General features: G+C 26.8%; 1 protein-coding gene across 4 annotated transcripts in view; it reads right to left on the bottom strand.

The window, feature by feature from the left end:
- Positions 1 to 25499, bottom strand: part of LOC127279367 (cytoplasmic polyadenylation element-binding protein 2) — a 367840-nt gene that overhangs the window by 34732 nt on the left and 307609 nt on the right. For 2 of the 4 annotated variants that reach the window (XM_051301677.1, XM_051301678.1), the window contains 2 exons: positions 19407 to 19448; positions 5161 to 5232 (listed from right to left, as the gene is read on the bottom strand). The exons of 1 other annotated variant lie outside the window; for it this stretch is intronic. In XM_051301677.1, the coding sequence (XP_051157634.1) occupies positions 5161 to 5232; positions 19407 to 19448 (114 nt within the window). The remainder of the gene's footprint in view (positions 1 to 5160; positions 5233 to 19406; positions 19449 to 25499) is intronic. One more of the 4 variants, XM_051301680.1, reaches the window with a different exon arrangement.

Raw genomic sequence — 25499 nt, 5'->3', positions numbered from 1 at the left:
CATAATAGGGGGTGCAAAAACATTTTCCCGACGAATAAGCCATCGAATGAGGGATGTAAAAAGATTATGAATTTTTTTTCTTCTTTTATAAAACATCATATTGCTTTAAAGCAATTTCCATTAAAATAAGTATTCTCATCGAGTAAAAAATTAATATCCTGACAAATTTACGCTTTTGACTTTTTAATGTCGGCTCAATTTATTATTTCTGTTAGTGGACTGTTTTTTTTTTAACTCTAAATATTTAAAATATCTTAAAATTTATATTCATAACAATTTTTTCAATTTAAACAAATTAATATTTATTATTTAATATTAATATTTTTAATCAATATTTTTCATATTTATCTAAATATTTATTTAAAATAAATTTTCTTTCTTTTAAATAACTAATTGAAATAAAAATTTTATTTAAAGATTGGAATAAAAAATTTCTTCAACTGTATGATTATATATATGGAGAAAATGAAAGAATGTTGGAAAACTGACACTTTTAACATAGTTCTGTTATTAAAGTGTAAAAGTGTACTTTATAACTGGAAACATTATAGAATTTAAATGAAAGCAATGAAATTGCATAGAAAAATTACTTCAATAAACGTGCGAATGACTGGAATAAAGTTTCATCAAAGTCAAATAATTTCCGTCTATCCAATTATGAAAGAATTTTTCGTCAGAACAAGAGAGAGAGAGAGAGAGAGAGAGAGAGAGAGAGAATTTAAATGAGTCAAATGGAAAGAACTATATTTAATCTGGTGCAAAAAAATAACGCCATATTTATACAAACTCGGCACCTCATTAATTAAAATTTCAAGTGAACATATGTATAGAGAGTCAAAATCTTTGCGGACAATAATGAATCTATAAGTTTATTGCTTTTAACAGAGGGGTGGGTCAAAAGTGCGTAGTCAACACACACCCCCTGAATAATATATATAATTTCTAGTCTTGGAAAGATCTCTTATATGGAAAATACGACAGGGGACTTGTAAAACATTAATGGTGCGCACATGGATAATTTTCCTCTCTGTCCGTCATACTTAAATATTCTAAACACAATATGACATTTAGAGAGAGAATAGCGTTTCAGGATAACCGCAACCCTTTTCTTCATTATAATCCCTTCACGTTCCACGATTGGTTTTTCCTCATGTCAGTTATAATTTCCTCGTCGTAATCGGGGGATTATCTTGTGAGCCCATATATATATATATATACTATACAGTGAGACCAAGTTGTTTCTATATATTGTATACGAATTTCCAAGGGGGTCTAAAAAGGAAATCCGAGGGGCATACATATATATATGAATATTATACCCCTTGGATTTCGTGCATGCAGGGTCAACAGACCTATATCGAGGTATGTTATAAGACAGATGCAGCGAGGGTTCCCCGTGATGACGTAACAAAACTAATCGAAATTTTAGTGGAAATTCACCGAGGGGAGTGCAAAATGAAATAATTGGAGGAAAGTTTCCTCAAATGGAAGTAATTGGTCGCCTGTGCTATATATATGAGTTTTTCAAATTTATTGGCAGATTAAAGTTTTTCCAATTGGGAACTGGAATTATAGATACTAATCTATATATAGATATACGAAATCATATACGAAATATAAATATAACATTTTTTAAATTGCAAGCAATTAGAAATATATTTTAGGAACTATAATTTTTTCGAATGAAAGTGCCTGAAGTTCTGAAATCATTTTTTTTTTTTTTGCTCTATATCAATTTTTTAAAAATTACTTGGGAACGGTTAAACTTCTATACGCCATCTGGTACCAAAACTGATTGAACATAAATCCGAAACTTTTGTCGGTTAATAAACCTGAATAGTTACATATAGAAAAATAATAATTTTATATTAGATTTTTATTCATATTTTTGTTAATAATTTTAGTGAAAAGTTAATTCGCATATATTCAATGAATATTTAAATCAATTTAAAACTTCATAATTTATTTACACTTTAAAAATATAACATTAGCTTTAAAAAAAACCTGTCATTTTGACTTCATTTATTTTTGTGAATAATGTATTTTTTAATTTTCTCTCACGAATATGTAATAAATTTTCATTTAGAATTCATTGACTTTTAAAAATAAATTTGCATATTAGTTATAATAATTAAATAATGAGGCAATTAAACTATGATTATAAAATGTATCCTATATCCTCTGGGATTATTAATATGGTGGTTGTTATATTACGATTAATATTATTACCTTTTAACCAAGACATTGAATTTTATTAGAATAAGAATAAACTTAATTATATTCAATAATTAAGTATATTATCATTAATTAATTATTAAAATTGTTTTAAATTTATTAGTTTCACACATTTAGGAGCGTTAAATTTTTTTAAATTATTTTTTTCTAATAATATATAAACTTGAAAAGAATATTGAAAACTAATTTATTAAACACGTTAAGACTTTTTTTTTAAAAAAAAGAAAGTGCACAATGATAATAGGTGATATTATATTTTTAATAATTATTAATTAATAATTAATATTAATCACCTTGAGGTTTAAAGTATAATTAATTAAATAGTCCGCTAAACTTTCATTTTTGAAAAAAATACTTTTAAATTATAAAATATAAATTATTACGATTGCCATAAATAAAACTAAAAAATGATATTGTAAATGTGATTTTAATTATCTCTCCCTCTTTTATTTCAATTGCCTTTAAACCACAAACCATCTTGTTTCTTCAGATGAAGTGAAAAAACGTTAAATCTCCTTTAATCTCGAATCTTCCTTACCGCACAAAGCTCAAAAGTAATAATTGAATTTAAACGAACCACTATATTGCATTTATAACCCTCATATTTTTAAGTTAAATAGAAGTAGCTCAAAGCAATATGCGGCCAAAGAGAAATTAAGATGCAATGATGTCAGTCAAAATCCAACAATTAACTTCAATTATAACTGATTATAATGCAGTGCTAAAGTAACAAAATAATCTTTTTCTTTATATAAATATAACTATTATTATTTTCCATTCAACTACAGAGATAAAAAAATTTTAACGATTATTTTTAGTTTATTTATATTTCAAATTTTTATTAGAAAACAAATTTTGTAATAATGATTTATTATTATTTATTCATTTATTATTTATAAAGATTAAATTATTAAAATAAAACATATCAAAAAGTTAGTTAACTACAAATACATATTTAAAAAAAATGTATTGTTTATTATTTATTATTTAAAAATTCCTTTTTTAAAAGTTTTGTTTTTGAATTTAATTTTCCAAATGGAAACTAATGAAAGTCAAAATGATAAAATTTAAACTGCAATTAGAATTTAATGGATTAAATGTCCAACTTTAACGGTGATCAATGACTCAGAACTGCTGGAAAAGCTTACCGGAGAGAAAGAGAGAGAGACTTTGAGGTACTTTGATTGATTGATCAGAGCTCCATCGGTCAATGTTTTTACACAATTTTTATTTAATGGCAATCGATGATAGTTTTTTTTTCAAAAAAATTCGATTGCAGCACGATTAGTTATTTAGTTTGATTTTACTTGTAAAAACAGATAAGAATAAAATACAAAATTAGTTAATTCTGGGAAATAAATTTAATATTAAAAATTTTTCTAATTAAAAAAAAATCAATTATAATTGATGAATACAGGATGCCATTTTTTTAAAAAAGTTGTACTTTTTCTTGATAATGAAAATTTTCCATCAAGTAAAGAAATGACGGATTTCTTCAAAAAGAATAAGAAAAAAAGATGTTGAATGAAAAAAGAGATACAACAAGATAAAGAATCAAAAATAGTTATCTGTAAAGAAGATTTTTTATCAAGCAATATATAAATTGAATCAAATATATATATATATATAAGAGAAAGAAAGCAAGAAAAATATTTTTAGAAGAAAGTTATTTATCATAATAAGAAAAAAGATAATTCTAACAGGCAATGAAATATAATTAAAGATAGTAATAAAAAATAAGTAAAAAAAATCATTTTAAAGAACGAAAACCATTTTTTTCAACTCTCGCAGCTAAAAAATAAATTCACTGCTGAAAAATATGTAAAATAATGGGACGTAACGTTTTTAAAGAAAAAAAAAAATACATTTTTTACCGAGTTTGAAAGACAAGTGCGACGTAAAAGCTATAAAGTTTAAAAAGTGTTACAGCAAGTTCGACAATATTCATTGCTAGTGGATATTTTTTCATTATTTTTTTTTTTTTTTTTTTAAACCAAAAGCTATTCTTTTACACGGTCATCGTTCAAAGTGCTTCGACAGCCCTAAATTATGAGGACTTTCGTATTTTTACCAAAATAAACGTCGCCTCGTTGAGGAGAAAGTAAAAGCAAAGAAATATATATATATACATATATAAGAAAAGAAAAGTGCAAACCCTATATATGAGAACTGTTCGATCGTAAAAAGGGTTATGAATCTTTTTTCGAAGTGACCATTTACAATTTTGTATATATGTATATAGTTGGACATCCATTAAATTTACAAAGTTGTATTTTGTAAAATTTCAGTTGTCACTCCTAAGACAGTCTCGTGATATAAGTTTCATAAAGACCATATTTTTAAATTTATTAACTGTTATTAATGTCAAAAACGGTATGAAGAAAAAATAATAAATCGACCTTATAACTTTTAAAGTTCCTCTTCGCGATGATACTAATCTTTTCTGTTTCTTCTCAAACATATATATAGTTATATCGAGATCAGGAACATCAAATACGAACCTTCTCTTTGAAGAATGGTGTTAAAAAAAAGAAGGCTCTTAAGGACAACAAGTTCTTGCGAAAACAGAAGCCTGTTTCTGGGACTGATTTGTACGGAATTTATCGTGTTATACCCGAATCAAATATATGTTTCATAAATTTGAAAAATTTATTTTCTTAAAATATCAAAATTTTTCCCATCTTTTTTTAATTTGCCTGTTTCAAAATTAATTTCAAATTGCTATGAAATTTTTTACATTTTGAAAATGATTTTTCTTTGAAAGTAATTTTTGATGTTTAAAAAAGTAAAATGCTTTTTTTGATAAATAAAGAATAAATGAAAGTGTTAAATTAAAATAAAGTATAGTAGAAGATAATTTTAAGAGTAGAATAGAATATAAGAAATATATATTTATAGTAAAAAAAAAAGAAAAAACAAACTTACAATTGATAAATTCACGAGAGACACCTGAATGAACTTTTCTTCCATACTGCTTATCAGGAGCTGACCACTTACCTGTAAAAGAAAAGAAAAATAAAGGTTAAAAATAGAGTACAATATTAATGGTGAATTAATTATAAATTATTTTTATAAAAAAATTTTTTTTTTATTATAAATCTATTTTTAATTTCGTTCTTTCATTTGTCCCTATAGTGCTTTAAACAAGAATACGGTATATCCGTTTATCCCTTCAAGTAAAGCTATAATATTAATTTTCTATATCAGTTTTATATCGATTCGTATAAACATATAATATCAGGTCAAAGTTCAATAGTAGTGATTCCATGTGAGGAAATAAAAAAAATTATTTAAAAAATAACAAAAGTTTTTTTTAAAATTATTTACACTGAAATAAAATTATTTTTAAAAAAAGTACAAGAAAGTAAATAAATTAAATTTCAATTAAAAGTAAATTTAAATCTACCTAAATGAAAGTTAAATTAGAACAAAAATAAAATTACATTTCAACAAACTAGAATTTATGATAAACTACATTAAAATTTTATTTAAATGAAAGTCATGCTGGCATGAAACTAGAAAGGAATTTTCTTTTAGCTCTTTTCTAAAAAAAAAAAAAAATTGTTAGCCAAAAATAACATTTTGAATAGAAATAATTGACAAAGTAATAAAAAAAAATTTTATTCTAACTGCAGAAATTTAAAAAAATCACAACTTATAATCTCGAAAAACTTGAAATATAGAATATTACTATAAATAATATATACGTTTTACGAACTTGAAAACAAGAAATATTGATCTCACGCGGGGAATTACGAGCAAATATAAAATTTAAATATTGCCACGTTTATCGTTTTCCTATGACGGCATTTTATGAAATTTCGCGCAGTTATTATCAGAACTTGATAACTCGATAATTCATTTATCAACGATTGGCTGCTGCGGTGTTTTAAACGTTTTCGATTTGACTTTTCCTTGTCTTTGACCTAGTTTCAATTCATATATATCTATAATTATGCGCTCACTTTTCACAAAATTAATTTCGCACTATTTCATTCAATATGCGTTAAAAAAAAAAATTTCATTCTAAATAAATATTTATATTCTTTTTTTTTACGAATATTTAATTTTTACCACACGGGAAAAAATTAATGACTGAACATAAAATTTTATTCTTAAGTCCAGAAAAATAGAAATATATATATCTAAATTAGGCATTGCAATGAGTTGTGTTTAATTTTTTAAAACTTTATATCGAAAAATAAAAAATAAATAAATACTCAATTCCATTCATTGAAGGACTAGTTTAATCCCAGGTGAAACGATTCTACGGAAATCACTCCACGAAAATTCCATACAGAATTCCGCAAAATTTTAAAAGTATTCCTTTCGTAATTTTGCGAATTTTTTTGGAAGAATTCCATACAGAATTGCACAAAATTTTCAATAAAATTCCACAACTTTATTTTTTTGCTGATTTTTTTGTGATTTTAAAATAACTGCTGCTACTATAACGAAAACTAGTCGACGATGATGTTCCTGGTGGATATAATATAGAATTTATGATAGATTAATTAATATCTAGTCGAACTTATTTGAGAGGTCAATAAAACGTTTTCCAAAAGAAATTTACTATTTTTCAGTCAACTAACTAACGGTAGTTGAATTTCTCGACTAATTTTTTTCAGTGTATCCACCAGCAGTTATTTTAAAATTACAAAAAAATCAGTAAAAAATACACTTAATAAAAAACTAGTAGATTTGACTACTTTTTAACTACCCTGCATAGTTCAATAGGTCCTTAACTGAATTTAAAAAGTTGTATGAACTATTAAAAAGTAGTTAAAAGAACTAAGAATTTAGTTGGGTCAAGGAGATTTTGTAATTGTTCTAATTTTTGAAGTTGATTTAACTACTTTTGTTAAGTACAATTAACTACTAATTCTTAACTACATAAAAAATAGTTAAATTGACTACACGCACATAGTTAAAATAACCAAAAAAGTAGTTACTTTTACTACTTTCAAGTCAGTTAACTAAAGGTAGTTGAGGATTTCGGCTAAATTTTTTTCAGTGTACAGTTGTGAAATTCTAACAAAAATTTTGTGCAATTCTGTATAGAGATTATGTGTGTAATGCTTATAAAAAATTCGCAAAATTACAAAAGAACTTCTTTCAAAAATTTTGCGGAAATTTTTGCGGAATTTCCCTGGAGTAGTTTCCGTAGAATCGCGTTTCATCAGGGATTATTTATTTTTAAACTTATGACATTTACATCAGGAAAGAGATGCCTTTGAAGAAAATCTATCATACACGCATATTGCCGTAATAATGTTGTTCGCTTGTATATAAACAATGAATAATGTAGTAATAATGAAATGACAGGGAAACGATAGACGGAAAATTAATTGGTATTTGGATATAAATAAAAAGAAAAAAAAATGGAAATGCTGTATATATAAAGAAGAAAAGAAAAAGATGAAAAATAGAACGTGAAAATTTCATCGTAAAATGCTGTTTCACGAGCTGACAGAAACGTTAATGGCGGCACGATGTTTTCCATCGTTTTTCTCGAGCTACCGGAGCGTTAATTTTCCGATGATTAATTACGACGCGCGAAATCTCTCGCGGATGCTGCATCCATTCTGATGGAACGTTACAGACTCAACTCGTTTCCTATAACTTCCATTTCACCCACACTCTCTTCTTTCTTCCCTTTTCACAAATGTACATTCTCATAATATACATATATATATTTATGAATCAATGGGAAACTATATTTTCATTCAAAATTTTTGTTAAGTCAAATATTAAGTTTTATGATTTCAATTCATTTATGAATTAGAAAATGTTATCAAATTATTAAAAGACAAAAGAAGACAAATTAGAATTTAAATATTAAAAAAATTTATTTTAAAATCAATTTAAAATTTATGTTTAAAAAATCAATCTGATATTCATTTATTATTTATTTAAATTATAGAAAATTGTTTCCAATGAGAAAAAATGAATAATATGTGAATGGCAAAAAAAAAATAAAAAATACAAATTTCTTAAAATTGACCAATAAAGAAGTTTTCTTGGATCATGAAGAGAAAGGAAGTGTGAAGGATATGAAGAAGAGGGGAAGTCAAGCTTTTTTTTGCAAAACATTGTATGCTAATGGGTGAACTGTAGAAATGTAGAATATTCGTGGGCACTTTTCCTGTTAGTCTTCCTGCTCTTGTGCACTTTACCCCACATTTTGACCTCGGTTGAGTGAACCTTCTAGTTAGAATAGGATGCTTAAGAATAAAGGGTTACAATAATTTCTAGAGAGGGTAACATTTTATCTCACCAAGAAATCACTATATATTTCAGTCTTGTAATCGCAAAGTCTTGTTAAAGGAAGTCTTTTGCTTCATTTTTTTTTCTTTTTTTTTTTAAGTAAAAATTCTCATTTAAATGACCGTATAGTGCGTCTTTTTTTTTTGTGTGTGTACCTATATAATTAGTTCAAAAACTGTTAGGTTGTTACTACAAATATACAAGAGATTTTTGAAATTTTAAAAACTTTAAAATCTTATATTTTTGAAGTTTTTTTTATTTTTAGAAATTTTTTTTTTATTTTCAAAAATTGTTATATTAAGAAAAAAAATTTTTACTGTTTTCAAAGTATTTTTCTTTAACTTCCCTTTGTTTTATCTTAAAACTTGTTTTATTTTCCTTAAAACTTCCTTTAAAATTTCTTTAAGTTTCTTTTAAATTTTCTCAAAGCTTATATCTGTTTATATTTCTTTGATCTTCTTTGCTGAATTTTCGTTTCGCGATTTATTCGACTTTTCTAAAAGCTGTTTTTCATATTTTTCAAGTTATTTTTTCTTTTGACAATATTCATTATTTTTTTGCGCTTCTTGATTTTTTTAGAAAGTTTTTCTATTAATATATTTAAACTTTAAATCCTCTTTTAACATATTTTCTATTTTCTTTATAATATAATTGAATTTAATATTTTTCTTTAGACATTTTTTTATTCTCTTTAAAAATTTATTTTCAAGTTCTTTTTATCTTTCTTGCTTTTTTTTTCTTTTTTTTCCAATTTTACTTGAAAATTCTTCTTTATATCATTTAAGCTTCCTTTGATTTACCTTTGAGCTCCTTTTATATATATCATTGAGCTTCGATTATATTACATAAAGCTTTTTTCATTTTCCTTAAAGCTTCATCTCCATAATTTTTCTCTCTTCTTTCTTTGTTTTTTCTTAAAAGGTTTTTTTTTGTCTTTCTCTTAATTATTTTTTTTAACCCTTTCAGGGGCACATTATTCTAAGCATACAAATTTTTGTTTCATTACGTATTTATACGTTTTTTGGGTCGCTGAATACAAATCCGAGGTCAGATTTTGCAAATTTTAAAAATTCAAAATGGCGAATCCAATATGGCGGACATTTTTTTTTTAATTCAATATATTCGCCATATTGGATCCGCCATTTTGAATTTTAAAAAACTGACATCTGATTCGTAATCAGCAACCCCGAAAACCCCCGAGTAACGAGTTTCATACAAATTGCATTATATTTTTAAAAAGTCGTCCGCCATATTGGATCCGCCATTTTGAATTTTGAAAAACTGACCTCAGATTCGTAATCAGGGACCCCAAAAACCCCCGAGTAAAGATTTTCAAAGTCGTAGCACTTCGCGTTTACAAATAGCTGAATTAATTATTAAAAAAATGCATATTTTTCAGATTGATGGAATAATATTAAGTTAACAATAATAAATTATTCATAAACAATATTATAGATTCGTTATATTATATCCTTAGAATCTAAAAATAAGAAATATATGATTATTATTAGATAAATATGCCGGAAATACCAAAAATACAACAACAAAAAAGGTGGGACGTATACGTCCCACTGCCCCTGAAAGGGTTAAACTTCTTAAACTTTTTATTAATTTTATAGCGATTAATATTGTATAATATTGTAATTATGTTATGTAGTGCTTTTAAATTGTCTTTGACCATGAGCTTTATATTCTTTGCAAATAAAACAAAAAAAAATCGCTTTTTAATTTTTCTTTCATCTTTTCTCGATTACTGGCTGAATTTAATTTCATTGTTCTTGAAGATACTTTTTCTTTTTTCGGAGCTTTTTTTATTCTACCTTGACCTTATTTTTTCTTTAAAGTTACTTGTTTTCTTCAAACATCTATTAATTTTATTATTTTTATATTGCTTAATAATCACTCGATTTTATCAAGGATTTTTATATCATTTTTTTTATGTTGCCTTAGTTTTATTATATTTTTGCTACTTCAATGTTCAATTTAATTACTTAGAGAAATTAATTTTCCTCTGTTTTTTCTTTCCTTTTTGACACTTTTATTTTTAATATCTTCTTTTTAATTAAAAAAAAATGTCTTCTTCATTATTTTCTTTTATTTATATCTTTATTTTTTAAAGCTGTATTCTTTTAATACTTTTCATTTTCATTCAAGCTTTTTTTTTTATTTTTCCTTGACCTTTCTTGTTTTCTTTCTGAAATCTTCCATTAATTTTTCTAGAACTATTTCCCATTGGCTTTTCTTAATTTTTTTTAAGCTTTCAATGTTGTAAACTTTAAATTCCTTATAAAGACTTTTTTAAATCATTTTTTTAATTTTTCTTTAAACTCCTTTCGATTTTATTCTTCAATTTTATACATTTTATAATCCTTCTTGAATTTTTTTTTGCACAAAAATTTCCTTTCAATTTTTTCATAAACGGAAAAGGTATTTTTTAAGATAAAATGTAAAAAAAGTACAGACATATATATATATATGACCGCACAAAAGAGTAGAATTGATAAAACGTTTACGATAGTGACTAGATAAAAGGATATCAGATACAGGAATTTGTATGGATTTCAAGTGGGTTATAGGACAATTCTCCAACAAGGAAGGCAAAAGAGATTTATCGAACCCACGAGGATTGGTAACGTATATCGTCTATTACAAACTCAACTGAAGACGAATGTAGGTCACGTTTTCCTAGGGATTTCAAACTGTTTCAGATTATCTTGCATGTTCACAAATACTTGAGAATCCTTCAGAACTAGAGTAACTCTTAAGACTCCTCTTTCAGCTTCCAACTTGAAATTGCTGCACTGTACCATTGAAAAACTCTTTTTCACAAAAAAAAGACGACAGAAAGAGAGAAAGAAAAAAAAAGATGAGAACTTTAGAGACATTTACATGTCTTCTTGAGTCTCATAAAGTGAAGATTTTCATGCCAAAAATAAAAAAGAAATTTAAAACAATTATATAAATAGCATGTACTTCACAAATATAAAAATAATGAGGAATTTTTCGTTTCAAAAATTTTTTTAATTTAAGGATATAATAAATTTATATATATAGTTATTGGAAAATATATATATTGAGGTGATAACGTTTAATTAAGTCCAAGAAAAGGATCTAATCTCGATGTAATAATTTCATTCAAAGACAATAAAATTTTGAACTAGATTTCTAAATTACCAATCGATAAACGATTCTGAACAGAGATGTCTTGTAAGTTGGTGGCACTGCGATCTGACATTCGCTCGCCACATATAATAATAGCAAAAGTAATATTCTTTTTATTACAGAACTGATTTTATATCGTCTGTTTCACTTTAAATTTTCCGTTTTTAAATTATTATATAAAAATATAAAAAATTATATGAGCTGCTTAAAAAAAATGACTTGGAATTTCTTCATTTAATATTCAAAATAATCGTTTTTGATTAATTTTACATTTAACGAAACATTTTCTCAAAGTAATTTTTAAATTAACAAAAAAATTTGAATTTGTTCGATTTTTGTTTTTCTTTTTTTATAATCGATTCGAGATGAAATATATTTTCAGGTCCCATTTTTCAAAGATCATACATATATATTGATGGATGCAGTTGTTGGAAAAAGAGAAAATCTCCCAAGGGAATTGAAGTGGACGGGACCAAAGAAGACATGGAAGGAACGGCGATGTTTTCATTTCAACACCCAAGCGACAGTTATGCGGAACATCACCCCACAACACCATGGAAGGGAAAAGGTAGGTTTTGGATCAATATTACAGGTAGCTTGGCGGTGCTCTTCCTGTCCTCCACCTTCGTCGAGGATAAATTCTGCCTAGTGTCTCGAGAGTCTAGACTCGAGACCCACCAAAGGCGATTTTCCGCTTGGGTTTTGAGTGAGTGTGCGACGGTATATCATCAAGTTCAGTTTCTATATATATATCTTTGCAGTCATATGTCACATACACGGTACTGGGCGTGTGTAAACATTCAGGTTCACTCTCAGCGAGTGCAATTATTTTGTGGCAAAAAAAAAAAGAACCACTTCTTGGGTCCAAAATGAAAAAAAAAACTCCAACTCGTAAAAATACGTGAAAATTAATTTTTTACAAGGGGGAGGTAAAAAAAACCATATAATTGCGGTCGCCATGTTTAATTTTGGGGTTACCCTCTTTCCTTCTATGCACGCGAGAGAAAATTAGAAAGAACGTGTAGTAATAACCTTTCTCTTTAAAGAGGAATTTACTATGGCTTTGCGCACACTGAAAACCGGAAAGGGGTTTTTTTTCTACATATACTTCCTTCAGAAAAAGCAGAATATTTCTATTCTAGAATTTGATGAGGATATATGTAAATTTCTTACAAAATCTGAATTTTGTATTTTCAAAATGAAATTTTTATTTTTTCTAAGTTGATATCAAATTTACCATATTTGTATTACAACATGAATTAACCTTTTTTCAGACTTTTTATATACAAAACTACAATAGATTAGAATAAAAAAATATAAATATAGTTTCTTTTTTTATTTTTGTCTACTCCTGCTATATATGTTTGTTTGTTTTATTTCACTAATACTATAACAGTCGCACATTTTGCCCTCGACCCATTTGGCTCAATCATGTTTTGACACACACTCACACTCTACATATTGTCCCATCACATTTTTCCTACTCTCCACTTTTCCTAGTAAAGTAAACTTACTATTTGTCTATATTTGTATAGTTATGTTGCCTAGCAACAATATCGAAAAATAGTAGAAGCAAAATGATATTTCGTGACGGAAAACGGTTCAATGTTTTTTTAAGCGTGTTTTTTTTACGCACCCACAGGAAAATTACATTTTTCTAGGAAATGTGGAAAAATATACATATTAATAGAGAAAATTAGAATTTAAATAATTATATAATAATAAAAATAAATATTTTTTAAAAAAGAAAATTATTTTTTTTTCTCTTCATTCATTGCGGAAAATTTTATAAAGTCAACACTTTTTTTTTTTAATATAGTTCCGTATAAAAATAACTAAATGTGACGCCTATATCCATAATATATATTATAATAATTCATCGAGATTTTTTTTTCACCCCTCATTTTTCCTACACAGCACCGGAAAAGTGCACCGGGTAACATTTTCTTACCCTTCTGGCACGAAGGCCCCCTTCTTCCTTATGGTTTATGAAAAGGAAACACACTGCTTCATATAATATATATATATACCGAGAAGGGTGATTCCAAACACGTGAAACATTTTTGTTTAATAAGCATGAAAAGCATAAAAATCAAGTATAACACCGTGTCAGTGGATCTAATTAAATATAACTTTTGGGCTTGAAGAGGTATATAAATTTATATAAGTCTGCTGTATATATTCGCCTTCGAAAGGGGAAAATATAAAAAGTTTTTTCAAAATCAATAACGATACTGCGCGGCGATGAATAGATTCAATTTTAGAACCCTCTTATATTGCAAGTTAATTTAGAATAAATCTATAATTATAGTAATATGTATCTCTAAAATTATAAAATGAGGGGTTTTAAAATTCGTAAAATTAAGAAATTAAAATAAATTACTTTATCATTTTGGAAATTATTTTCTACTCTCTGAAACTGAATTATATTAGTGAGAATTTGTTCAAATATGGCTTCAAAAATTTCTTTCAAATAGTATTTTAAATTATTAGCCAATTTGGAAATTTAAATAACTCATTTTTATATTTGTTTTTATCAGAATAAAATTTTTTAATAAAATTGCAAACTTTTATAGGATTAGTTTCTAATTTATTGCATTTTGAAGGGGAAGAAAAAGAAAACTTCATTTATTGCGAGAAAGGTATGTTTTTCCGAGCGTTTTTCTTATATATATATACGCCACACCATTTACTAATTTATATATCGTGAAAAGACGATCGAGCGAATTGTTGAGCGAAACACGTAGCGAAACTCAAGTAAGGAACAATTTATTTCCACCTATACCCGGGTATATACCAACATCAGCGCAGATGCTTTTCCCGGGATCCATTAATCGTCCCGAGATCGTCGACGACGTTGACGAGTGGCCTCGCGCGATTTCCTGAAGGTAAAGCGAAGTTCCGCTTTTCTCACTTAATGCCGTGTAAACGGAACCTTGGAACTTGTATACATATATATACAGCGCTATCCTAAATGAACTAGCAGTATAGCTATCCACATACAAAATGGTCCGATAATGATCGGTAGATAATTTGACCCGCAACGACCTATCTCATCCCTATCACCCAGAGAGAGGGAGTGAGAGAGAGTCTCGTCTACCCAAATTTCCTGTTTGAAATCGATTTCAAATTCTTCATTAAGGGCTTTGATTTGAAAACTGTTCGGAATTTCTTTTCACAACTGCATTATATGTACTGACATCGACTGACGTTTATTACTGTGCTGAAAATTAACTTTTGTCAATTTCGGTGTGTAACGAAGTTCAATTACATCAAAAATTCACACTCTGAATATTGGAATTTGTTAAAATAAATTAATTTGAATAATTGGTGACTTGCTTCTTTTTTCTATGTGTGTTTTTGACAATTCTTTGGCAAAGAGAGACATTTAATTATCGTCCTATAAAAATAACACTGAACGTGAAAATGATAAACATTGATTTTAAAATATTTTTCTCTCAAAACATGGACACTTTTTATAAAATCGGCCAACGTACCAAAGATCATTATTTTATAAATTTTTATAATCCAAAAGATTGTGCGAATTTATTTAAAAACGCGATTGCAAAATTCGAAATAGGAAAATAATATAATGACAGTCGGTAGGAGGTTCATTACGTTTAGTCGTCGTCAGGTGGCAGAAGCATGTAGGGAGCACGAAATCGGAGCTGTCATTATATTACTTTCCTACTTTTCCTTTTTCAATCGTGTTTTGTATAAATTCGCATAATCATTCGGATTTTGGAAATTTATAAGATAAGGATTCTTGGTACATTGGCCGATTTTGTAAAAAGTGTTCGTGTTTAGAGAAAAAAGTATTTTAAATTCAATTTTTATCATTTTCACGTTCAGTGCCGTTTTTATAGGGTGATAATTAAAGGTCTCTCTTTGCCAAAAAATTTCAGAGATCGTTAAACACTCTTAATAAAAAATTTATAATTACTTATTAAAATTACGCGAATTTACTTATAGTTAAAATTTATTTAAAGTTAAAATTTATGAATTGGTAGAAAAAAAAAATTACATTCATCAATTCATTAGTGAAATTTAGCAAAAAGTTAGTCACTAATTCAAGTTAATTGAAATTGTTCATTCGCTCTAAATCTAAATTACTAATTTTTTGATTAATTCAACAGGCACCGGTTTTGTTTACTAAATGAATGAATCGCCGTTTTGACTAATTTTTAGTTTTAAAAAAGGACTAATTAAATAGTATAGAAAACTAATAATCAATATAACATTTTAATTAATAATAATTTAAAAAATAATTCAAATTGTAAACAAATATTTGTTACCTTCAATTGAAAATTATAATAATATAGTGATTGAAATTATTGAAAAAAATGACCAATATATATTAGTTATTTTTCAAATAAGTTTTGTTGCATTCTTTTGAACATGAATTTTCCAAAAGTTTCCGTTTTAAATCACCCCTACCCCTCCCCAAAATAAAGAAAAATTGACTAATTTATTAATCTATAATTTATACGATGATTTCTCATTGTCAAATAAATGTAGCGGAGAAAATCACGATCGACTAAATGCCAAACAAAAATGTATCGACAAATTTATGACACTCGTGTGCGGTAAATAAAAAAATTTTTTTTCTTTTTGTCACATATATTATTCTCTGAAGGGGCTTTTATCATACCTGATCTTTTTGGGCACGCGTTCATTCGCAAAAGACAGTATGGGTCACGATATTCTCGGGAGCTTAACGCACTCGCACCTATATTCCACGTGGCCGCATCTGACAGGATTTCTATATATATTCTCCGTAGTGACATTAAATAAGAGGATGAGTGTATCGCCAGGAGGGAAAATAGGAAAAAGAGGAAGGATGCAGTAGCAGCAGGCTGAGCTAGGCAGGGTGGATATGCGGGACGCCAGGCAAGGACGAGGGTGCGCAAGGAGAGAGAGAGAGAGAGAGAGAGAGAGAGAGAGAGAGAGAGAGTATGGGGTGCCTAGAAAAGGGCATTCACCTCTTGGGGTCCGTGCGCACGCGTTCCTTCTCTACTCGGTACACATTCTCATACAATATATACACGTAACAACTGCACTTGGACGAAGGTATCATGGGGTTTTATTCCTGAAATGAGGGAGGAAAAGAGAGAGACTCGGTCAGAATCGAGCCCCAAAAACATTCTTTACCTCCACACGCAAGCCTGTCATATTTTTCGACCCCGAACTAATATCCCCGTTATATACCCTCTTGGTCTTGTCATTTCTCACCCCCTTTATATATACCAGCTTTCCACTGTTTCACCGAACCTCTCCTCTGCATTTTCGATTTACAAGGAAGGTATACGAGCCTCATTCGTTGTCAGCTGCTATATATGTCGTTCATGAGAGAGATTCCCTTCATATATATATATATACACACACATACACTAACTTATTGCTGCTTGAGGTAGGTACGTTTACTTATCTCGCAATTTCCTCCCCATTAAAATGTCGGAAATAGGTATAATTTTCCTTCATTATTATTATTTGTTTAAAGAGTGGAAAAAAAACTAAGCGCTTGTGCATTTTTTTTCCCCCTAGTGAGAATGTATTAGAAATTTCGTACGATACTATACACCATATGAAAAAAAATAATGCATTTTGTAAATAATGATCGTAAATTTAATTAAAATCGAATTATATATCACTTTTTTCAGGAAAAACTATACACGTTTCTGTTTTTAAAAAATTGATTTTCTTATTTATTATGTAATAGAGAAAATTCAACTATGAATAATTCTATAAAATTTCTACATGAATCCTAGAAAAACTTTTTATAAAAAAAGAACATTTATCCGAATTTGAAAATTATAGACTTTAGTATACTAAAATTAATTATTCAAATAAATTAATTATTAAAAGAAATAAATAAAAAATTAATAATTATGAAAAGAATTACTCTCTAAATCTGAATTAGTAAAAATGTTTAGTAATTTGAATATGTGTATTATAAAAGAAAAAGTATAAAGTATACCATATAATATAATAATATAACTAATTATCAATCAAAAAATATCTGAAAAAATAGTTAAATTTCAGACATTGTATATTAATTAACAGAAGTTTCACTAAAATTTCAGTTATTTTTACATAACCTAAAAATTAATTTAACTAATAATTAGTTATTTTTAACTAAATAGTTAGTATAAATAATATTTGAAACAGTGATTGTCTTTTTGCTTTCGAATCAGTTATTTTTTACTGATTAACATTTAGAGAGTAGATTAATAATATTGATTAACATTATAATCAAGTGATATTTTTGAGTTCTCCACAAAATTTTAGCTACTAATTATTAATATTATTATTATTAATATAATTAATTAATTTCTTCTATAATAAATAATTTTTTCTAGCAAGAAAGTGTTTTTTTAAGGACTGTCTTTGATAAATAAATAATGAATTAATATAAATTCAAACAAGAGAGAAAGTTATTAAAATTTCAATTATAAATATTTTATATTAGTTTAAATACTTTAAAATATAAATTTTTCTTTAAATAACAAATTTTAGGAAAAAGTTGATAAAATAAAATTGTTGAAAAAAAACTTTGATTTAATGTTTTTTGTTCATTATTATCATTAAATTAAAATTACACCTCAAAATCATCTAAAATCAATTTTAAAATTACTGTAAAATTTTTCTCGACAATACTATAAAAAAAAATTAGTTATTTTTTACTAATTACTGAAATAAAAAGTCATCCAAAATTTTACTAACAATAAATTATTTTTAATTTATTCAGATTGAGAAAAATAAAATGCAAGTGAAATTATATATAAATATCTTCTGTGTATTCACAGCACGAACATTCACAATTTGAAAGATTTTCATTCATTAGAGATTCATATATATATATATATATATATATATAAAAGCGAGTTGGAAAAACGTGGTCTTTTGGTGAAATTGAAAAACGTGGCCGAATTTCAAGTTCTTTGAAAAATGCAATACACATTGGATCTTTCATGCGATTGCAAACGATTTAACGTGAAATCGGAAAGGAAATGAATCTTTGCTATATAGACGAGTAAAGAAGTTGATCCCGCCGGTAGATATAAATATATACGACTTTTAGGGCGAATCTCACTCTCGACTTGGAGTCGTAAATTTTCGCACTGCCCGCGCAGTGTGTGTTAAAGCTCTTCTTTGGAAATTTCTTACATCGACCTACTCTCTGCAACTTGTCGTTAACCTACTCAGCAAAAGAGGGAGTATGAAATTCCAATTTTACTTTTTTTTTTACATTCATTATTGTTACAATTTAAGACATTATTAATATTAATTATTTACTTTAATTTCTAAATTATATTTCAATATTACAAGACTTTACAATTTTTTATTTCACAAAATTTTTATTTACTTATTTGTAAAAAACAATTATTATTATTAATCGTTAAATAAAATAATTATAAATATCATTTTTTCGTATCACAGTAAAGAAAAAAATATTTAAAACAGTCGTTATAGAATATTTATCAATTTTGAATTTAGAACAATGAATAAAACTTTATTTTTATAATATTTTATCACACAAAATATATTTAATATTTTTATTTTAAATTCTTGAAATATTGAAATTTATTAAATTTTTTTTCTTCTCCAAAATTTTGGAAAAAAGTAACTAAAATTCATTATGAATTTAATTAAAGCGTTTAATTGTTTTTTTTGAGATGAACAATTTTAAATATATTTTTTTTTCAACATGATAGTCTTGTAATAGTTTGAAGTTTACTTACATTTACGCTGATTGTTGTTACTAAACAATTGAGCAGACTCACCTGTAACAAAAAAAAAAAAAGATATTCATTAGATTCATCATTCATTATCTAATAATTTATATTCATGTAAATAAATTGATAGAAAAAAAACTTTCTAAATAATCTATTCTATAAATAATTAATTACTTCCAATGACAATAAAATTTAAAATAAAATATTAAATAATACAAACATTGTAAATATAAATAATAAATGTTTCTACAATTGTAACAATAATAATTATAAAAGGAAAATTTTTTTACTTATCATCAATTATATAAATAAAAATTATTTCCATTGAATTAATTAAAATTAATCTATAATAAAATTTATAAATGCAAAATCAATAATATTATTTATTTCGACGCATCAGAATTATATATTTTTAACTCATCCGTAGCCTGGCTCGTCACATACATATAATTATCTATTTTTAGCGCGCATCAAACATATATATATATAACGTTGTGCCAAGATAGAAAAAAAATAATAATAATAATAAAGAGAAGTTGTTCCACGCCGAGAAGTGACTCTCCAGGTTATTTCTTGAACTTTTCTGTATTTCTAGAGTAAAGCGCACTCAAGTGTAGTAAAGTGTCGAGACACACGTGCTCTCACACTCTACACATTTTTTTTTCCTCCTTTACCCGCGGGGTCACTGGACGCTCGCGAGCTTGGAAATTCGATCTCTATGTAGTATATGTGTATTATAAAAGAAAAAGTATATATATATACGCGCGATGCAAGTGTTTCCAGGCAAAATATACTTTACCCCAGAAAAGTCTTCATTCAAGACACGTTCAGATCGCACGGGAACGTTAAAAAGAGAGAAAAGATATGTGGAACCATATAAAGTATGGGTTGGGGGAGAATTATATTACCACGGTTTTTCCGAATACATACCCCACCCCCTCATACCTTCAAAGGTTTTGTAATTCACCCTCGTTTTTGGCAAACGTATGGGTCAGTAAGTTCATCAATAACTGACTATATATATAGTAAAGCATATATTTATAATAGAGTGAATATATATATATTCATCAACGATTTCATGTGAAAAATGCTGTTTATGGTTACCCATCACTGACTCATCCAATATCAAATGCACCATACACCAATCAATTCATTTCTCTAGTCCTTCATACGAACTTGAATGTTTACTCAAGTAATTTTCCTCAAATATTTACTCATGTCATACACGCAATTGCTGGGGAATATATTATACTATACCTCTGCAGGGTGCAATTGACTGTTTACTGCTGGAAAATGTTGATTTCGACAATAATGTTTAATTATTCAACGGAAATGTTTGAGAAATTCACATACATTTTTTTCTTCTTCTTTTTATTTAATCTTTAAACTGCTATCAGATCGATATCTAAAAATTTGTCGTTTATAATACTTTTTTTTTAAAGCACAATAGAACACAAAAAACCTGCAATATTTCAATTATATATTTACTTGAACACGCATAGAAAAAATTTGCATTGGCAGCGAATTATTTGCTGTCACATAAAATTATACGTTAGCTAATATATAGGGACAGTGAACAAATTTACTGTGGGGTCAAAAAAGTTTGATGTGACAGTAGATTTTTAAAAATTAAGACTGATATTGTTTATCATAGCAAACTTTTTTGTTGTTATAGCAAAAAATTTAGCTGTGGTTACTAATTTTCATGGATCTGATAGTAAACATCCGTTAGCATCTGTAAGCAATTCATTTTTTTCCGTGAACCAAATAATTTTTATTTGAATTAAATAAACTATATTTGGACCAATATAATAATTATTGATATAATAATTATTATAATATAAATAATTATATGTTATAAACAGTTATATATTATTTCTAATTAATAATAATTATTGGTTCAAATACATTTTATTTAATTCAAAAAAAAAATTATTTGATTCAAGTAAATATTTATTTGATAAAATAGTCAAGTAACCGATTATTTGAATTAAATAAACTTTTTTTCAGTGTAAATTTGAATTAATAAGAATTCATTCACTAATTTAATTTAAGAAAAATTTCTATTAATTTTTAGTTATTTTTCACTGTAACTTTAATTTTAAAAAATGTTACTAAATCAAATAGTACACACTAAAAAATAATATTTACTTTCAGTTCACTTTTGACTAAAGATAAAAATTGCGCTCGTTTCCAGGCATTTTGATTTTAAGATGTTAAAGGTTTCAGTATTTGTTTTCTGTGTGTAATATTTTAATAAAAAAATTAGTGAAAATTTCTACTAATTTGAATTAGTAAACGAATTCTAACAAATTTAAATTTAGAAAATAGTTTCCAATTTTTCATGATGTTGCCTATAATTATTTTAAATTCAGTCTATGTTTGAACTAATGCAATGGTCATTTAATAAATAGTCCTCTCGTTTACTATAGGTATAGTATAAATTCTTCTCTGGTAATATTTTTTGTTTTTTAAAGATATAGTAAAAATTTACTGAAATTGCAGAATTTACAGGCCAAGGGATGTTTTTTTCACATTGTTATAAAGAATTCTATGGTACAAAAGTTTGCAACACATAAAGTTTATTTAACGACGTAATCAATTTCGTTTATCTAACAACGAGAGCAAAGTCATTTTTGTTGGTGAATTTTGGTTTTTTTGTTTTTTTTTGACTAAACTTTCGAGTGAATAAAAATGCTTATTTATATATAAAAGAAAAATCGCATTGTCACGCTCTTATTTACGAAAGCAAAAAAGAAAGTGAGAGTAGCTTTTTACGAGAGTTTTATTAGCCATAAAACTAGTCTATCCTACTTTCCCCTAAATTCGCCATTTTATGGCTAATAATCCGACCCTTAAATTCATTTACCTTCCGAAAATTCTGCAACGGTATTATACGCACTCGAGTATTTGACAACATGTAAATTGATTAGTAAATCAAATTGATTAGTAATCAAAAATGGTTTATCCTAATCTTTCTAAGGTTAATTTTTTTTTAAAGAATAAAAATTTCTTGAAAGATGTGATATTTCAAAAAATTCTTTTTTAATAAAGAAAAATCGTAAAAAAAATTGAATTTATTGCCCAGAATTTGCATTTGTGTCATAAAAAACAAAAAGTTGCGTGTTCAGGGGCGTCAACCCTCGAAAATGAAGTTTCATGGGCCGCACCCCTTGTATTATATGACCTGGGCCCAATTGCTCAAAAAAAAAAAAAAAAAAAAAATATTCAGGAGAAAAGGGAGTGAAATGTGATATTTCTATTTTTATACTTTTTAGACACTAGGCTATATATGTGACAGTGTATAGCTCCCCCCCTTGAAGTGTACACACTCCGAATGCCAAAAGGAGATCTAAGATGGAATCGCGTGTCAAAGGGCGCGGGGGATGTGCGTTATCGGAAAATGTTAGTAGACCATATTTTGCAGCCGTGTGCATAAAAAATGGTAACACGCTTTTAAGAATCTATATATATATATTTCGTTTTTATTCCACACTGGGGAGTCGATTAGCCCTTCTCATTTTTTTTTTCGATACGCGCTTTGTTGTTACTTCGATCGTTGCTAATGTTCTGTTGACGTGACTAAATTTTTTTTTCCACACAGAGAATACGATTATTCCTTCTAAATTCGTATAAAATTTTCAACAATATAAAAAAAATGTCTATTTATATAAAAAATTATTTATTCCTTCGGCAATTTTATTAAATACATATATAGGTATGTAACTTAAACTTTTCCAAATAAATAATATATTGTCTTAATTCTAACGGAAGTTTTATTTTTAATTTAATTTTTAATATATCAGTATAGTTTTAATCAACATTTATAATTATTTTTCGATATTTTAATAAATTAATATTATTTTAATCCTCTTATTAATAAATATTTTTTCGAATATCACATAAAATATAAATTTTTTACAATCTGCGCTAGGGGGATATATTTTTGCTTCCTCGTGGAGGAAACTTTGTAGTCCTTTCGTTTATAAAACTTTTCAAAGTGGTGGAAACAAATTTTTTTCTTTATAGAAACATGTTATATGAGATCCTGATCAATTGTCCGGATGTATGTATGTGTGTGTGTGTGTGTGGATCCCTTTTTTGTTTAGAAGATAACTTTAACAGGTTTTAATGGATTTAGATAAAATTTGGTAGGCTCATTTATCATATTAATATCTCAAATCTGACCAAAGGATTTTGAAAAATACCCAAAAAAAAAAAATTTATCGTCTTTTTTCAAAAAATTTTTTTTTAATCGAAAAAATTTTTAAATAGAAAAATTTAAGGTTATATATAATAAAATCGTATTCCTTACGTCAAGACGAATCGATCGATATATATAAAGTATATATTTGAGGTAAATTTAAAGAATTAATGAAAGTTAAAAATCAAAAATTCACATTTTGGCTATAAAATTTTGTGATTTTTTAAATGAGGAAGCAAATTTTTTTGCTGATCGTAAAGAGGAAGCAAAATGTTCATGAAATGAACATCTGAATTTACAACTTGTTTTTTTTTGCATTTATTAAAATTTAAATAGTACTTGCTATAAGAGGTTTATTTAATTATTGTTTATTTATATATATACTTGAAAAAAAGAAATGTCAAAGACTGGAATATTTACCATAAATTGAGTACAGGTTTCGATGGTAATATAAAATCTATGAAGTCATGAAACTAACGGTTGTATTTGATTATCGAAAGCTGGAAATAATTATAGAGGGTGGGAGGGGGGGGGGATTAACTTGCAATTGGCGACCGAAAAAAAAGAAGAAAACTACGAGAGTTGAGACTGAAACAAATCTTCATTGCAAGGTACTAAAATCCAGGCCGGTCTTTTAGTACCTAATATAGCTTCCTTGCAGCTATACTTTCTTCATGAAATTGAAGATGATTTTCAGAAAAAAATAACTGTCTTATATTATAAAGTGTTCAATTAACAAAAAATAATTTATATTAAAAAAAATAATTTTTCAAAATTTATTTTGGATTAATTTTTATTGCAACTCATTTTAAGTTGGGTAAAAAAAACGGTGACAATTATATAATATTTGAGGTTGGGAACCGAAAATAATGGGTGTAATTCTTGCGAGGAAATTGAGAATTTCGGACGCGCGTTTCCGTATAATAAGACGTTATTGGGTTTAATGTGAAATTAACGATGCAGTCAGCTGTGAGAGAGGGGCAATGAATTTCGAATAATTAATAGTTGGATAATAATTATGCGACACGTGCTGCTTTTATCCATCAATATCTATATATAATATTCAACATTTCCTCAAGCATTATTGCACACCTACTCTCATATCCTAATTCTACGAGTGATTAGTGCTCACTTTGCCCCATTATATCGATATTGTCACCACACTCATGCACAGAAATGTTTAATGAGTTCCAGAAACTTAGTTTTCAAGCTTTGATTATATGCTATTATATGACAACTACTAAATGATTATACTAAGAAACGTAAATTCACACATTACATCGCAAACGAAAATTATTTTCATAATTAATATAGAAAACGTCATGTAATATAAATTTGTGTATGAAAATAAAAGTTAAAAAAAATAGTTTTTACAAATATTTCGCTTCTGACGAGTACTCACTATAGTAAAAGTTTTATTATACATATATTTATAATTAAACTTTTACTGTCCAAAATGCAGTGAAAATTAACTATTTTAAAACCAATTATTTTTAATTTATGATTAATGTAATATATCATTTCAATATTAGAATTATTTCTAAATCTCTGCGATATTATATGTATATTATATGACGTCAATATGCATTTTAACTTGGCTAGTGAAACCAAAAAAATTTCCTATATAGTTGTTGACTGATTAAAAATAGAGATTAAAAAAAAGCCTAGATTTATAATATTTAAGTAAAAATATATCTGCGGGACGCGGTTCTCATTTTGGTAAACAAAGTCAACGGCTCTTGTGTAATACAGGTAAATTATTATCGTCTAGTTAGAAGACTAAGTTTAATCAAGTTGGTGAGAGAAGTCGATCTTCCAAACCTATGTTAACCCTTAGCCCAAGACTACTGGAACTTATCTAAAATTAAATCAGTTTGTAAAATAAGGAGTTCGTG

This window comes from Leptopilina boulardi, unplaced genomic scaffold, assembly GCF_019393585.1.
Source record: "Leptopilina boulardi isolate dan_hultmark-lab unplaced genomic scaffold, ZJU_Lbou_2.1 LbouV2_216, whole genome shotgun sequence".
Taxonomy (NCBI): Eukaryota; Metazoa; Arthropoda; class Insecta; order Hymenoptera; family Figitidae; genus Leptopilina; species Leptopilina boulardi.
Note: the sequence above shows the minus strand (reverse complement) of the source record. Positions and strands in the feature narration are given on the sequence as shown.